Consider the following 15,859-nt stretch of genomic DNA (forward strand, 5'->3'; position numbering starts at 1 on the left):
AAAAATCTGTAAAAATACAGATTTTTTTTTCTTTTTTTCTTTTCTTTTTTTCTTAATTTTTTTTTCTTGTTTCAGTTGCTTATCACCAGGGCAGCACTAAGGAACATAGAGAAGTGAAGTAAAACTAACTGAGCCCCAAAGATGTTTTGTATGCTATTCCAAAACAATCAATTATTAATTATCACATGCTGTTAGATAACTGCATTATTCTCTACCAATAACAAAAAAAATGTAGCGCCATGGCTGCAAAAATAGACTCTTACTAAAGAGCTATTTTTTTTTTTTTTTTGAAAGAAAGCATCAGTAATCTTCGCTAGCTTTGAAAAAAAATATGTCAATTATTCTTTTAATCAGTACTTCACCACTTCAAACCACATAAATTTTAGCATGGCCCTCCAGCCCCCTCAGGCACATGGACATACAGTAACAGAAGTGTTACTGTACAGTAGAAGAGATCCAGTTTCCTCTGGACTAAGTCCAACAGGCAATCCAACCTCACCAAAAACTGTCATCAGGTAAGCATGTTATGTAAACAAACTATGAAATGGGAAAGGAATTTGAGGGTATTCCTAAAAACAGGTATCTGATGCTAATCTGATGCTAAAAAGACCTATGGAACACCTTCAATGACAAATCTTTTAAAAATGTTTTGACAGATCTTTTAAACTGCATTTGCCTCATGAACAGTATTCTGTTCATAACAATAACAATAGCAAATTAGTGATGTGTTTTTGTTTGTTTGATTGTTTGTTTTAATTCAGGAGACTGCAGTTTGCTGGCAAGAATGTTGGTAGTTCACAAAGCAGCCGTGAATGGTACTAAATGCTATCGGTAGACAGGGACATGGTGTCATCTCTCTGTCCATCTGTATTTTAACTGATAGATTTCAACTAACTTGAGAAAAAATAAACTACCCTATTTACAGGCATGACAGATTTGTAGATACCATTCTCTGAAATTTTAATCAAAATTTTCTGTGGATTGATATGGAAAGCTCGAGAAGAGATATAAACCACACTGCTTTATCCAATATAAATCTTTATCAAAATAGGCACACACATTTTGTAAAACTCACCTTCAGGATGACAGACAGATGTTGTATGGTAGTCTCCTTTCCAGGATGTAGTTCAATTAGCATCTGGAACACAACAAAAAATTCAAGGCGAGGTGTCACCTTTTAGCGTAGGCAAAACTCTTTCCTGTTCTCACCCCAGTTCCTTAAGTACAAAGTCATTTCTACTGCCATCGCATCAGTTGAATTAAAAAGTTAACAAAATGCACTCATCCTGTGCAACAAGCACAACCACATCGTGTCAGTGGAGTTCTACTATTAACAAAGGGCTACACTATAACTTCAGCATGTACAGTATGGTAATTACCTTCAGGAGTGGGATTTTTTATTTTTTAATTTCTGATTTATCATAAAGTATAAAATAGTTAACTACTTAAGCTGGAGATTCTTCATTACCAATTCCAATTGTTCTTCATGTATATTTGGATCTGTTTCTTCAAATGAAAATTTGGTGACAAAGTACTTAGTGAACCAGATGAAATAAAATTGTGGACACTTGTGGACAATTTGCAACTTCTATATTTAGATTGGTAGAAAAACACTAAAAATGATTACTTTATTTCAAGTAAGCTTGTGCTGCAGCAGCTCTAAATACAATTAAAAAAAATAATAGTAATTTTATATATATATACTTCTAATGAAGAAACCCTGTAAAAACAAACATTTTTAAACTTTCCTATAAAACATAAAAATAATCCACTTTCTGTTATAATTTCATTATTCCACCTGGGCACTTGACTCTTTCATACTTATAAAAATACAGTTCTTGTCCATGTGTAAAAAGCAAGTAAAATTTTTTCTACTGTCATTTTATTCCAACTTCCTCAGTGTTGTACAATAACCTAGTTTTTACAGAAGCAAGCTAATGACACTAATTCCTTTGGTTCTAAACTAAGCACATCTATATGGCTTGACCTGAAAAAAATATTTCCTTCAGAGATTATATAATAATTAATTTAACGGAATGCAGTATTCCTTATTTTTCATTGAATATGGGAATTACATTTTCATATATTCTCAGTTAAGTACAAAGATTAATCACTGTCTGTAAAATCTCCAAATTTATATCCATATCTTTGCATATTTATAATATATTTGTGCACAGCTGTAAGATCAAGAAAATGACAGTGACACCATAAAAATGAGGAAGTTTTAAAATCAAGGATTCTGTATTGCCTTCTGCCTGATTGTACCTGTGGGGATACACGGTGCAAATTCTTGGATATGATGGAAAGAAGCTTTTGAATGGCATATTAATGTCATTATTTTATATTTTTATTTTATATTTTTAAATGAAGGCATTGCCTTCATTTGTTCTATTTGCTCCTGATTTCATGCATTTCTTTAATGCTGCAGTGCAGTAGCTCCCAATTCATTTGGTACCATGAAAGCAAATCCAGCTCCAAAATATCGATCCACACTTACCTACATTTTCAAAGGAAGTCTCACATTAGTAACCTCTTCTCTAGCTTTTCCTCACGAATGAGAAACAATTTCGAATGACCCTGAATCTTCACTGTCACTGTTCTCTAATAAGTTTAGCTATCTAGACTTATTTCTGACTTCTGTGATAGGTAGCTGTCATACACAAGGACTAAAATCCAAGCCCGTCCTCCTCTTCCAGTTCAACGAGGAATTTTCAGGAAAGAAGGAATACAAACCTCTTTCAGGCTCTTCTGCATGACAGTTCACTTTAAAAGGTCTTTGTACTGTAATCCCAATAGGCTAAATAAATTATGAGTTCTCTTTTCATACCTTAATTCCCTAAGTCACAGGTTTTAATGAAATGCATTTTAACTTTGTCAGCTACTGACCATTTGTCACAACGGAAAAGGAAAAAAAAAAGAGTATTTGTTACATCAGCCAATAATGACAACATTTTATCTTTAGATTCTTTATTTAAAATCAATTTATATATCAGTTAATTTCAACCATAAGAAACTGTCCCATTGTATCAGAATGGTAAACTCTTAACTACTTCTATTTAAGAAAATAATACAACTATGCCCCACGAATTATGAATTAGTTTGAAAGGAAGTATGTCTCCCTTCACTATGTAATGAAGACAATGTCACAGAAATACATAATAAATGTACAGGAAAATACAGAAAAATAAATTTTCCTTATGGGTTTTGCCTTAATCCAAAATTATTTACTGGAAATAAAATATTGATAAATGGTTTTAATACAAAAAAATACACATTTTTGTAGGTGAAATGTAACTGAAGCATGAATTCTTCCTGTTTCAAAATTTCAGACCTTGAAAAAAGTCAAAATGATGGGCTATGCTGGCAGAAAGTTGGTTACAAGAGTCTTTATTTTGCAAACTATACAGAAACAGTAAAAAAGAAAACGCATTATACTTTTCAATATTACATAGGATAAACATTAAATCTAGTATTTAATGTGTAGAAATTAATTCAAATAAACTGATTTTCCTTCTAATTAATGATGGGAAGCCAGCGATCCAGTTTTGAAATTATACAACCTGTAGTATTACATTATACAGGTCATGTCAACTTTATTGTGGAAAGAAAGCAATAGATATGATATGAATGGAGATGGTGGAGTCCCAGAATGTCTACACAGTTAATTAACATGCTAACATAAATACAGTGATTAAAGAAATTTTCTCTACAGTCAAATCTTAAATGCTACTCTACACAATAATTATAATCTAGTCCACGTGGTATAACAATATAACATAACAACAGAAAAAAAAAAAATCCATTTTCTTCATTCCAGCAGCAGTAACTATACTGGTATTAATTTGGTAACTGGGTGTGTTTAGCTATTTGCCTAACATCCTATACTGGTATGCATGCTAAAACCTCTCTATCTCTATTTTGCAAGGCACCTTTACAATACGTTCTCTAAGTTTCTGCACTAGTAACAGAAAACAACATGAATTTAGATAAAGATGCAAAACCATTTCCTGAATTAAGAAAATAAAAAGTATAATTATACACTTCTTAAAAACTATTCTGGGGGCAAGTGTCAGTACTCTGACTTACAGTCATGTATAAAGGTGATACAATTTTAAGCATTTTTTCCCCATGTAAAATACTTTATAGTAATCTGATTAGAGAGAAATACAGAGAAACAACAGTGGGCGAAGTGATGTTTGAGTAAATAACAATAAAGTCTACATGACTTTGACATGAAAGAAAGAAAAAAAAATGAAGGAAGGATAAGAAAATGTTAGATTTACAGAGTTGGTGCTTGTCCATGCTACTGCTTTAGAAAAACCCTTTCAATAACCTAGCCACTTCATATAAAAAAAAATAAAAATAAAAATAAAATAACTACAAATGCAAACACAAACAAGGACTTTGCTTCATTTTTCCCTTCTGTTAATTTTTCTCCATACCTTTGGTTAATTAAAGGCTGGTAAGATGCTACTTGTGCAACGGAGTTTTTCTACAATAATATATTTTGATGTATTAAACAGGCAATTTGCAAAGCCTGCAGGGCCTGACAAAAGTAAAGTTAAGTTACATTATTTGTCCTGAAGAGGACACACAATTCCAAGTATGGGCAAATAACTTTTCATGTAAGTTTTAAAAAGACTGGTTGTTTTTATAGTGTGTTTTGCACATTTATATGTTCAGTAGCACAGAACATTTCCTTCTTCTGACTACATTTCCAATGCATTTTCTTCAGCGCAAAGGCATTTAAAAACTCAAAAGCACGTAATATTTCTTATTTAAACAAAAAAAAAGTCTATGACTCCAGCTGCAATGTTTGAAATAATCATACAAAATATACACATTTGTTAGAATCCTTTTGATCTTGAAGAGCAAAGGGCTTTTATGAAATGTCATCTTGTGAATTTTAGAAAGGAACAATTCATTGACCCTCCCAATATAATCAAATATATCCATCATGATCATCGTCATCATCTACATCATCATCTCCTTCGTCTTCATCATCATCTTCAATTTCATCTTCATCATTCATTATTTCATCTTCATCATCTTCATCATCTGTCCAGTCATGGAAATCACCAGAGGCAAAATCACCTGAAGTCTCTAAATCAATGGCTAAAAAGGTATGATAGTTATACAAAAGACACAAAATACACTAAATTATTGCTAATACAATATATATCATATTTATAGTGTAATATGTAAAAGATACAGAAGAAAATTTAATTTCAAGAAAATTACTTATTTTAAACTAAACATTGAACTTAAACAACATTAATAATCTTTTGTCTTAAAAGAAACCCACTTCAGTAGGGATGAATTTTTCAATGTTAAGAAAAGGAGATGAATTTTATGGGTTTGTGGAACTATAATTAGTGCCGGAAACACTCAAAGAGATTTAAGACCAACTTACAGTTCACAATAAGGACTAGTACACCATTCAGTTTCATACATATTATCTTTAAATATCTAGAACTGTACATTTATTCAGAAAGTATCCTGGATTAGATGGAAAATTGGCCTGAAAGGTACACCAAATACTGCGTTAAATCTACCCTGTGTTTCAGGCTATGTTCTTCTGTTGCAAAGGAAAGGAAAACGAGTAATGCAAAGAAAAATATTTTATTGCCATTTTTGATGTCTGGGACATAAAATAATGGTGACTTGGGAGTTCCTGGAAGTCATAGGGCATTGGGAAGACTTGGTGTGCTAGGAACTTTTGGCAATTCCTTCAAACAAACTGAAAAAAATGTCAAATTGAATTAACTAGCATACTAATTACCCAAAGGGATTTCATCAAGCATTCTTGGACTTGTATAATGCTACTCTAGATAATTAGTTTTCCCTAGGTTTATATACACTATGCCAAGCCCATATATGAGGTCTATTAATAGCTGACACAGTAATATGAGTTTCAAAAAAATAATGAAGTAATAAAAATCACAGATTATATTTACATAAAATTAATGTAGTTGCATCCCATGCTTGTTCTTACTGAAGAAATGTAGCTTGGTTGGAAATCAAAGTAATACCTTTAAACCAAAGTCCATGCAAAGTTCATAACTTACCACATTCTGCTGCACCATTCGTTCTGGATCCTGTTACCTCATTGCCATATCTGTCAACACACCAACACTGCCCTACACTTCCATGGCACTGACTTGGTTTGTAATACCCATCTTCATCACATATGGGGATATATTGCCCTGAGATATATAAATATTGAATAAGAATATTAATAACTGCCCCTTGACCAATGTAACAATCATAACAGAAAATAACTACCTTTTGCTATTTCCTCATTCCAGATTCTGCACTGACTGGTTTACAAGTGACAGATACAAGCCTTAGACTGCCTTCAAGAAAAGAGTGGACAATCTTCCTTAAAATTTTTCATTGATCCTCTGATACACCTTCCTTACTCCTTGAATGTCTTAGTTGAGATCTTTGTTGCATGCTGGGGAAAGGGACGTAGCTCACAACTCTGAATGGGATATTCTATAATCAGTGGAGTGCAAAGAACTCTGAATAACAAGGATTAGGCTTCCCAGACTAACAAACTATCTGCTACTAGGCTTAGTAGCTTTTTTTTTTTTTTTTAAATTATATATATATATATATATAATAACAAGTTAAGTTACCCACTAATATTTATTCCACCACAGAAGATAAATGTAGTGTAACACAGTAATTTTCTCAACAACAAATGTGAAAAAAAAAAAGTAAATTTGCATTTTATAGACATAATACCTACACAAATTAGACTCCAAGCTAAAATGGTCCCACACCAACAGTACTAGAGACACAATCATGAACTTATTTAGTGAGGCAGTGACTTTCCTAAGGCTGAGTCCATGGTTCCTCATTTGAAAGGAACAGAAACTTTTTGAAAGAAACAAAATTTAGACAAATGACAATGTACAAAACATAAATCTGAAAATATTTTGAAGTGCACAGTTATTGTTTGAAACCATCCTTAGCAGAAATACAGTTTTGATTACTTTGGGACAAGCATTTTATTGCAGCTTTCATACAGTTTAAAAGGGTAAAATGAAGATTTACCCTACATTTTAGTAATATTAATACAGCATAAACTTATTCACAACAAAGATTTAAATTACTTAAAGAATATTACAGGTAAAGATCAATAGATATACTAATTTAGGAGTGCGTTAAACTGTCCCCTCTGTAACTGTAAAAACGTACCTTCTATTAGGATAATAGAACAGACGTAATATCTTTTGGTAGGTAAGGTAATAAAACCAAGTTTAATAGCTTTCAAAAACTTCATAAATTTTGTTGCTAGAATTTACTGTGGTCTATCTTTGTTGGATTAATATTGATTTTATGTTGCTGTTTCACTAGGGTTATTTATGTAAGCAATAAAACCTTCAAAAGAATGATCTATGGCTCACCTAGGATCTTCTTTCCTCCTTGCTGCTTCTGAATGTTGCTGAGTTCTGTCTGGCAAGGTGGGTCTAAAATGACATGAAAAATGTTGATCAGATTACACTGTATCTAGGAAGGAAAACATATGATGAGGTTTTCATGGTTTGCTATGTTCTAAGGTCTGTCTAACTGCTGATCTTAAGAGAGGTACAGATCCTGCACTAGTAGTCACAACTCTGAAAGAAAAGAATTACTCCAGCTTGTTACAACTCCAAAATTATGAAACAGATCACCATCGTGGATTTGTGCAGAAGGCCACTCCCAGTTAACTCATCTGTAATTGAACATCTGGTTACTAGTCTGGAGGACTAAAGAATGCTAGACTGAAATAGTAACTCCATCATCCCCTGCTTGATCAGTCTACAGAGATCTAAGCGTGACTTTGAAGCTTGCCTCAAACATTGTTCGAAGTGGGATGGCTCTTTCAATTCTTTCCCTTTTGTCTTTGTTAGAAGTCATGTTCAAGTTTTGTACTTCACATATTATACTAATAAAATAAGAATTTCTCCACTTAAATTTGCAAGACTGTGGTTTTATTGCAGTAATTAAAGACAGAACTCCTGAGGTCCAAAGCCCTACGTTCTGCAAAGTTTAAAACTGACCAGACTTCAGATGTCTGTAAGATGTAGAAGTTATTAAAATTCAGTTTTCCATTGTTCAGAGCTATAGCTTATTTAAATTCTGAATAATTCAATTTTCTACTCTGCATAAAAGCAAGTCTGACTATATCCCATGAATGGGAAGGAAATATATATATCTTTGAACACTAATACAGTGTACTACATTAGAATGAGAGATGCTTTTGTGGTAACAGTCTGAATCAAAAGTAATACTATTCACGTGTGTCTTTAACTTACACTGTTCCCAGACAACATTCTGATAACAACTCACTAAAAACTGACATGCTATGAATATTGCATTCATTTTTCCATTTTAGCAGACCAGTTCTTTAGAATACATCTTTGCTATGCAAGTAACTCAAGGTTGCCTTCTGAAATTACTTTTGTCCATGTACACAGGAAAAAACTATGTTACTTTATGTTACTAAGGATCAATAAGATTCGTGTAGCTTATTGACTAAGTACACACTTAGACCAGAAATCAGTCACTATGTAGTGTAATGCAAAAAACTCACTTGAGAGGTAAAAGTTCAAATCAGCCTTTCCTGAATTCTTCATCATTTAGTCAAATGAGAAAGAATTTAGGATGTAGCTGGGACAAGCACAGGATGCACAAAGAAGTTCAGGAATGGCAAGAATACGTTATAAAACCTGAGGATATTTTTCTTGTGGGAATGTTCAAACACTACAAATAAGTAGAGTAACTGTGGATCAAAATATATTTCTAGTGAACACAGAGCCTCTTGGTTGGCATAGATATACCAATAGGCCTTTGGTTTTATTCATGAGCTCTTATCTAACTAGATAAACAGAAATTGGAACACAGTAATAACACCTCACTGAAAACAGGCTGTTAATTTCTTTTGGCTTTATGTTTTAAATGCTATAGCTCATACATTTAAAGACATAAAAGTTTAGAGTGCCCTCAACTCTAGTAGACTTGCTTTTCACATTAAATCTATAATTATTGTTTTTAGAGTTAAGGCAAAATATTGTTCACAGGAGCCTTAGTGCCAGAATAAAATTAAAGGAATGTCTTTCCAGATAATAAGGAAATTTTCTGTGCATCCCCTTCAAAACAACTAGTACCTGGCACTGTTAGGTGGGTATTGTGTTTTCACTCTTTGAGTATCTGCTGGAGTTATATAAAGTTATACGTTTCTTAGTGTAAGAAGTACTTTGATGATGACCACGCTCACTATTATTCCAGAAATGTTCAGCACCTTTCAAAACAAAGGTTTCTGCCATTCCTGATATTTAAAGAGTTAAGATTTTATTTGTGTTTAGTAATGTATTAGTTTTCCACACAGCTGTATTTACAATATTCTAACGACCAATTATTTCTGAAACAAAAAGTATTTCCAATTACCCTAAAATCAAATAATGGCAGTCATTCATGCACAGAAGTACCACAGGCTAGAAGGATCTATCGAAGAAAATATGCTGAAGGAGAAGAACTAGTCTAGCAAGAAAAATACATGTATTTTGTTCTATGAAAAAAAAAAATCTTGATTTAGAAACAGAGTTGCATTTATGAGCACTATCATTTAAATGGAAAAATGATGGTCTATGCCTAAACAAAATCTTGTATTTTCAGCTATAAATCTTTGTTGCTATACTTAGAAACAGGAACACCACTAATCAAATGGTATCAATGCAACATGAGAAAGTTACTTAACTAAAATTCTTCACAGAGTCTTTGAGATTCACATTTAAGTTTTGCTTCTCACAATAAAAGTGGCAAAAAATTCTTAACAATGCTTAATAAGAAAGTGGCATGATGAAAGCTCAAACAATTCATTTTGGTCCATAGCATATAATTTTTCATCTCTCCCCAAATGATAATTTGTATTTTCCAGTCAGTTCCTGATTTTGGAAAATCAGGAACTGATTGGGATTTTTTTTTTTTTTGAACTTCAATACAAAGGCAGCATCACTGGATAACCTTTAAAGGAGGTAAGACGACTTATTCTGTACAAAAATTATTGTTATTGTCTCCCTTGAGACTGAAACGATCCTGACATCAGAAAAATCTTTCTGATAATCTGAATAAGATACCCAATCATCTCCATCCTTAATTCTACTTAAACAAATCTGGCAGGAGTTATATTTCTGACATTATCACTGCATTGTTATGAGTGATTCATGAACCATTTAACAGCCATCCGAAGTTTTTCAGTGCTTGAAGCATTGATGCACACCAGAGCATCCCATGTTATTAATACCTGCCCTTGAGAAATCAATATTCAGTTGTGTCAAGAGGTGATGCAAGGCTTGTATGATTAAGCTTTGGTTTACCAAAAAGAGGCACATTAAGAGAGCAACGGGAGTAAAATTGGTAGATTTGACAAAGAGTATCTGGAATTTTTAAGAGAAATGCCTCAAGGAATTGGTACTCACAATGTGGGTCTCCAGCTTTCACAGATGCTCCATCTTATTAAATTACAAAACAGTGATTTTCCATCTATCAAGTAGATAATATTTGGCAGATCCCCTAGTTTTTGACGTATGTTCTACTGCAGATAAGGCTGCCATGTTATGTCTTGCCTCTGCTCAGTGTCAAGTATTTATAATTGTTCTAGGACAATAGAGGTTCTAGTTATAGGGATTTGAAGCAGTCAATACTGCACTTCAATAAATCTTCCTGGGAACTTCAGTTATGTAGCAAGACACATTACACCTTTAGAACCATCTGTAATCGTATATAATGCCCTGTGGTCTCAAGAGACTGATGTAACAAATACAAATCACAATAATTATCATTATTCTGCAAGATGAACTAGTTTCGAAGTCATTAAGTTGTCTTTCATCCCTGATAGACAGAAAAACCTATAGGAAAAAGGCATCCAGAGAAATGCTAGATTAACAGATACATGCAGAGGCCTGCAATAAAGAGATGCTTATGTTCTAAGCATTAATATTCCTGGTAAAATTGGGTACTCTCCTACTTTATTTTCAAGCAGTGAGGCAACAAAAACAAGGCTGTAATAATGATGAAGTACTGACAGAAAGAAATTCAACCTACAAAAAGGCCAACAGAGCAAGTGCCTCAGCATTTAGATAAGCACTGAAGTGTTAAGCTAGCATCAAAGACCTTAGAAAATAAGTTCTGAAGCACTTGCACAATTTGTAGGTGGAACTAGAGGGCAACACAGACCAAATCATACAGGAAGACAGCAGAGCACTGGCAAAGTGCAAATTCTGAAGTATTGCAGAAATGCATTATAGTGTTTGGGATATACCTCAGAAATGCTAAACTACACTTAGAGAAGAAGGCCAAGAAAAAATGCAATGAGCACCACTGAGACCTAAGTAAGAATTTAAGCATCAGTCAAGGTGCAACTGTTGCTACTGGGAGATTTTTTGAGCAAGACAGATGTGATTTGACTATTTTAAGAAATTGCTTGTATTGACGAGAAGTTGGGAGTAATGTGCAGTAAGGGTCTAGTATACTCTTAACTCATTACAAGAAACCTAAAGCAAAAAGAAAGAATGAAGAAGAGATCAAATAATTGTCTGGTACTGACAGTATTGATCTGGTAAGCTAAAACTAAAGAGTAAGATGTCTTTTCAGATGACGACTTCACCAAATAAAAAACGTATTTTAAAAATAGCATAATATAATTTATACCCCCCTATTATATATATTGTTGATTAAAACTTTGTATTCACTTTGAACCTGGTTAATTAACAGCATTTCTAATAAAACTGTGTATCTGCTGAGAAAACACCTACAATGTTTGATGAATACAGATAGCTGTCTACATGACCTGAAGCTTTTTTTTAATATCAAGTTATTTTAGTGTACATCAGAAAGAATTTCTATAATTTCTATACCTAGCCACTTTGTGATTTACAGCAAAGGTCTTGTTGAAGACCTTATTTAGATTATTCAATTAAGTAAAAGCCAAATATGAAGATATTAAAAGATTTAGCAGAATGCTACAATTATGATTAGGGAATTCAGTGGGTCACACATACTAGGAAGTTTGACAGTTGTGCAAGAAGTTGGACACTTATGCAAGAAAACAAGAAATAACAAAAGAAGACTATAAGCATTTTCTCTCTTTACACCTTCAAAAATAAAAATAAAATAAAATAAAAGATTTTGTTGACAGTGTTAATTCAGAGGGATGGAGCTCATGTTTAATGTGCAAAGACTGCCAGGACTTGACAACGAATAAGATTTCGCTTTATTTACAACATTGATGATACTTCTTCACTACACACTCAGCCACACTGTGGTTTCAAAAGTTATCTAATCTGTTTTATATCAGCACCATATTACAATATGATGGGCCAGATGGAGGAAATAAGAGAGAAGTAAGGAAAAGCTTGACAATTTTGGATTCTGCAATGTGGAGAGTTGGTGTCACTAGTAGCATTGTTCTATTTTTTTTTTTTAGCTGCTGAAGTACCATTAACATAATCCAGTAGTGTTTAGATCAGGCTTTATACCACCATCAGATTGTAGCAGTACACTTGAGAAGGTATTTTAGACAAGAAAATAATGTAAAATTAGTTGAAGCTAATTTATGGAAGTGTTTTCTTAAAATCGTGGATATACTGTACACACATTGCAGGGATCAGGTAGAACAGCCAACTGGTATTAGAACCCTGGTCTGTATTAAACATTTTATGTCTTTGACGATTGACAAGAGGTATGTTGTCCTCCAAAGAAAAAGGGTGTTTATGAGGCTGAAATGATTGTGGGCTGTTTTTGTTTGTTTGTTTTAAAAAGACAACCAAACAAAACACATTATGTTCTTTACTTTAAAAACAAATTTGCTTGGATAATGTTTTATTGACTAATTCTGGTAGCTGTACACTGCTTATAAAAATAAAAGCCAAAATATTGTGCTACTATAAAATAATGGAGGTGTGTTAAAAGATTAAATGTTAACTTTTAAAAAGCAAAATTACCACATAAAAGAAGGCAGTTAGTATATACCTGGGGAAGTACAGATTTATTTTTGTTCAGATTTACAGATGGTGTAGCATGATAAAAATCTTTATTTCCACAGAAATCAGAGACAAACCATAAATATTGAGTGATAACGGAGATTTATTGTGAAAGTTTTAATGTCACAAGTGAGATTCAAAAAATTAGATTAAAATTTTCAAATAGGCTGAGCTGACTTTGAAACTTACTACCAAATCAGTCTTATCACCTCTACTGAGTATCAGAAGAACTTTGGTCCTGATTTATTCCTTTGAAAATCTCTCTCATGTTAGTAAGAAAAATTGGCAATTCTGTCTAGTTTCAGCCAATATTTGATGAGGAAATTGTTTAATTCATTACTACTAGTTTGAATATATAATTAATGCTATGACTCACCTAGATCTAAAATTGGTATATGATCCTCAGAAAAATAATGCTTATATGTTTTGTTAATTTGTTTAACTGAATCATGTCAGGACATTTGCTGGAGATTCATCCAGGCAGAAAAACTCAAGTAGTTTTAGGTCTAAATGACTGATTTTTTTTTTTTTTTTTATCATAATGTTAATTCAGTTATTTTAATAGGTTTACAAAATGGAACATTATGATGTCCTATTTTAGCAATAAAAAGGCTTATTTTACAATATAAGCAAAGTAGATAGGCAAAAAAAAATAACATAAAAGTAATGTTGTTCTTTATTTTGATCTCCTTCCTCTGCATACTTACTGAAAGTTGGCATGAAAAGCAATATTGCTCAAAAAGCTTTAGCCACTGTTTTACACTTTATTTAGAATCTCTGATTTTCGAGCTAGCTTTTCATTTAACTTGTGTTTTTTGTTTGTTTGTTTTTTACTTCTTGTTAGGTATTCAAGGTAGATTATAAACCTTTACAAAGATTCATCATACATCATTTAAAAGCTTGTAGTTCACTGTAATAATCTTACTATGTTAAGAAAAAGATAGAGCACTACTAAAAGATCAGTCACATACATATGCAGGTTGTTCCCATCTTTTACCTTGCTGTCTTTGGAAGCAGTAGCACCACTCATTGTTAGATATCAAAGTGTCCTTGTATGTGTCACAAGAATTGAAGAATGCCCTTGTGCATGGTTCATTCTTGTCAAGGTAAATACTTCCAAGTTCTGACTGGTCCAACAACAGGTCATAGTTTGTATCAAGCCTATTAAACATCCAGCCAAGGGAGTCTTTGCAAATTGGCAAAATGCTGGTATCAAATCCTAGGAGGCAAAAAAATAAAAAAATTAAAAAGCAGATAACAGGAAAGACAAAGCATGTGCTGAGCTCAGCCACCATAAAAGAATGCTGTATCATGGAAATTGCTTCAGTGGTACATAGTTAGAGTACATAGGCAGTGCACGCTATTGAAATACTGTGTATAAATTATATGTCAGCTTTATTAAAAAAAAATCATTAAATTAACCTGCTTAAAATTAATTTTACTATCAGTCTCCAAGTGTTTAGAAATACGAGTCTTCTTGTCAAACATTATGCCTATAGCACACATATTATGTACAGTAATAAACGATCCACTATGATTTTCTGGAAAATAATTATGTTGAGGAAATTTAGTGATATTATAAATCAGGAGAGTGGAGCGACACTTAAGTGGCTTGCAATGTATACAGAACTAAGAAAAGAATGAATCCCAACTAACTCACTGGACTCCACCTTTTTCTTCCTTTTATCTTTACCTGATGTACTGCACATCTCAGGAGACCATGGACAAGGTGACCAATAAGAGCTGCCTCCTGCCAGTATCAGATCTACTCAAACAGCTTGCATCTTCCTTAAATTGTTCCTTGGTAAATGGACCAAGAGGAACAGGCTGAATTAATTATCCCTGTAGGCAGATCTCAGATCTCATGTCCTGCACCAACTGTAAAGTACAAGCAGACTTGTATATGGACATGGAAGGGAAATTCATAAACTGCCAGGTCTCTCACACATGCAGATAAAACTGTATGTAAAACACACATTTTTTTCCTGTTCATGTGCTTATGGTGCATGTGGACAAGCAGTTGAATATATACCCTAATACAAAACAAGATTTAGTGCTTACTGAATACTACTAATACTACTAAAATATTGAATATTACTCTACTAGAATAGGTTTCCAGCTAAAATGAGCAGTTAAAAAATGAGACACATGATTATGGCTGTAGAAAAGTTGACATGAGAGTTCCAATTAGTACATATGAATTCCCAGCTTCTACTACTGCTAAAATCAAGCCTGCTTTCCTTAGTCTTAGTTCTAAGACAACCACATAAACTCCCTGTCCCCAGGAATCCTAAATTAACGATGCCTTTTGCTTAAGTTAATCTTGCTTCCTGTTGCATATATTATTTCTGCTTGACAGGAGGAAAAAAAAAATCCCTTAAAGAATCCCTTCAGTATTGATCTTTTTGATGTGTTTACCACAATGTAAAAACACTGTCTAGCATTCAACCAAAGCTCACTAAACAAAACAAATTATTTTCATGTGGATTATGAAGAGCAGAGACAGATGGGACCAGGCTGAATGGATAAGGACATACTAGCGCATGTATTTTTCATCTTTATCTGTAAAAGACATTGAAATTATTTAACAAGTGTTTCTGATTTGAAAAATCCTGGAAGGTTCCTCCACCTTAAAACATTTTTTCTAAGGATGAATGTTCAGTATAACATTAATTACCTCTAAGGCTCTGTTCCTGAAGGCCTCTTAACACTTCTCAGGTACTTTGCTTTCCTCTGCTAGTCATGCTTTCAGCTACAGATCATCCACCATTCAGAAAGGGTTTGATATCAAACATACTCTTTTCTATCCTGGCTTTTGTGTACCTGTA

At 33.1% G+C, this 15,859-nt stretch overlaps 1 protein-coding gene across 3 annotated transcripts in view; it reads right to left on the minus strand.

The window, feature by feature from the left end:
* Positions 1–3,371: 3,371 nt before the first annotated feature.
* SPOCK3 (SPARC (osteonectin), cwcv and kazal like domains proteoglycan 3) overlaps positions 3,372–15,859 on the minus strand; it is a 190,791-nt gene continuing 178,303 nt past the window's right edge. For all 3 annotated transcript variants that reach the window (XM_068681178.1, XM_068681177.1, XM_068681179.1), the window contains 4 exons: positions 14,029–14,250; positions 7,416–7,478; positions 6,069–6,206; positions 3,372–5,115 (listed from right to left, as the gene is read on the minus strand). In XM_068681178.1, the coding sequence (XP_068537279.1) occupies positions 4,943–5,115; positions 6,069–6,206; positions 7,416–7,478; positions 14,029–14,250 (596 nt within the window). In that variant the 3' untranslated portion in view covers positions 3,372–4,942. The remainder of the gene's footprint in view (positions 5,116–6,068; positions 6,207–7,415; positions 7,479–14,028; positions 14,251–15,859) is intronic.

This window comes from Anas acuta, chromosome 4 (assembly GCF_963932015.1).
Source record: "Anas acuta chromosome 4, bAnaAcu1.1, whole genome shotgun sequence".
Taxonomy (NCBI): domain Eukaryota; kingdom Metazoa; phylum Chordata; class Aves; order Anseriformes; family Anatidae; genus Anas; species Anas acuta.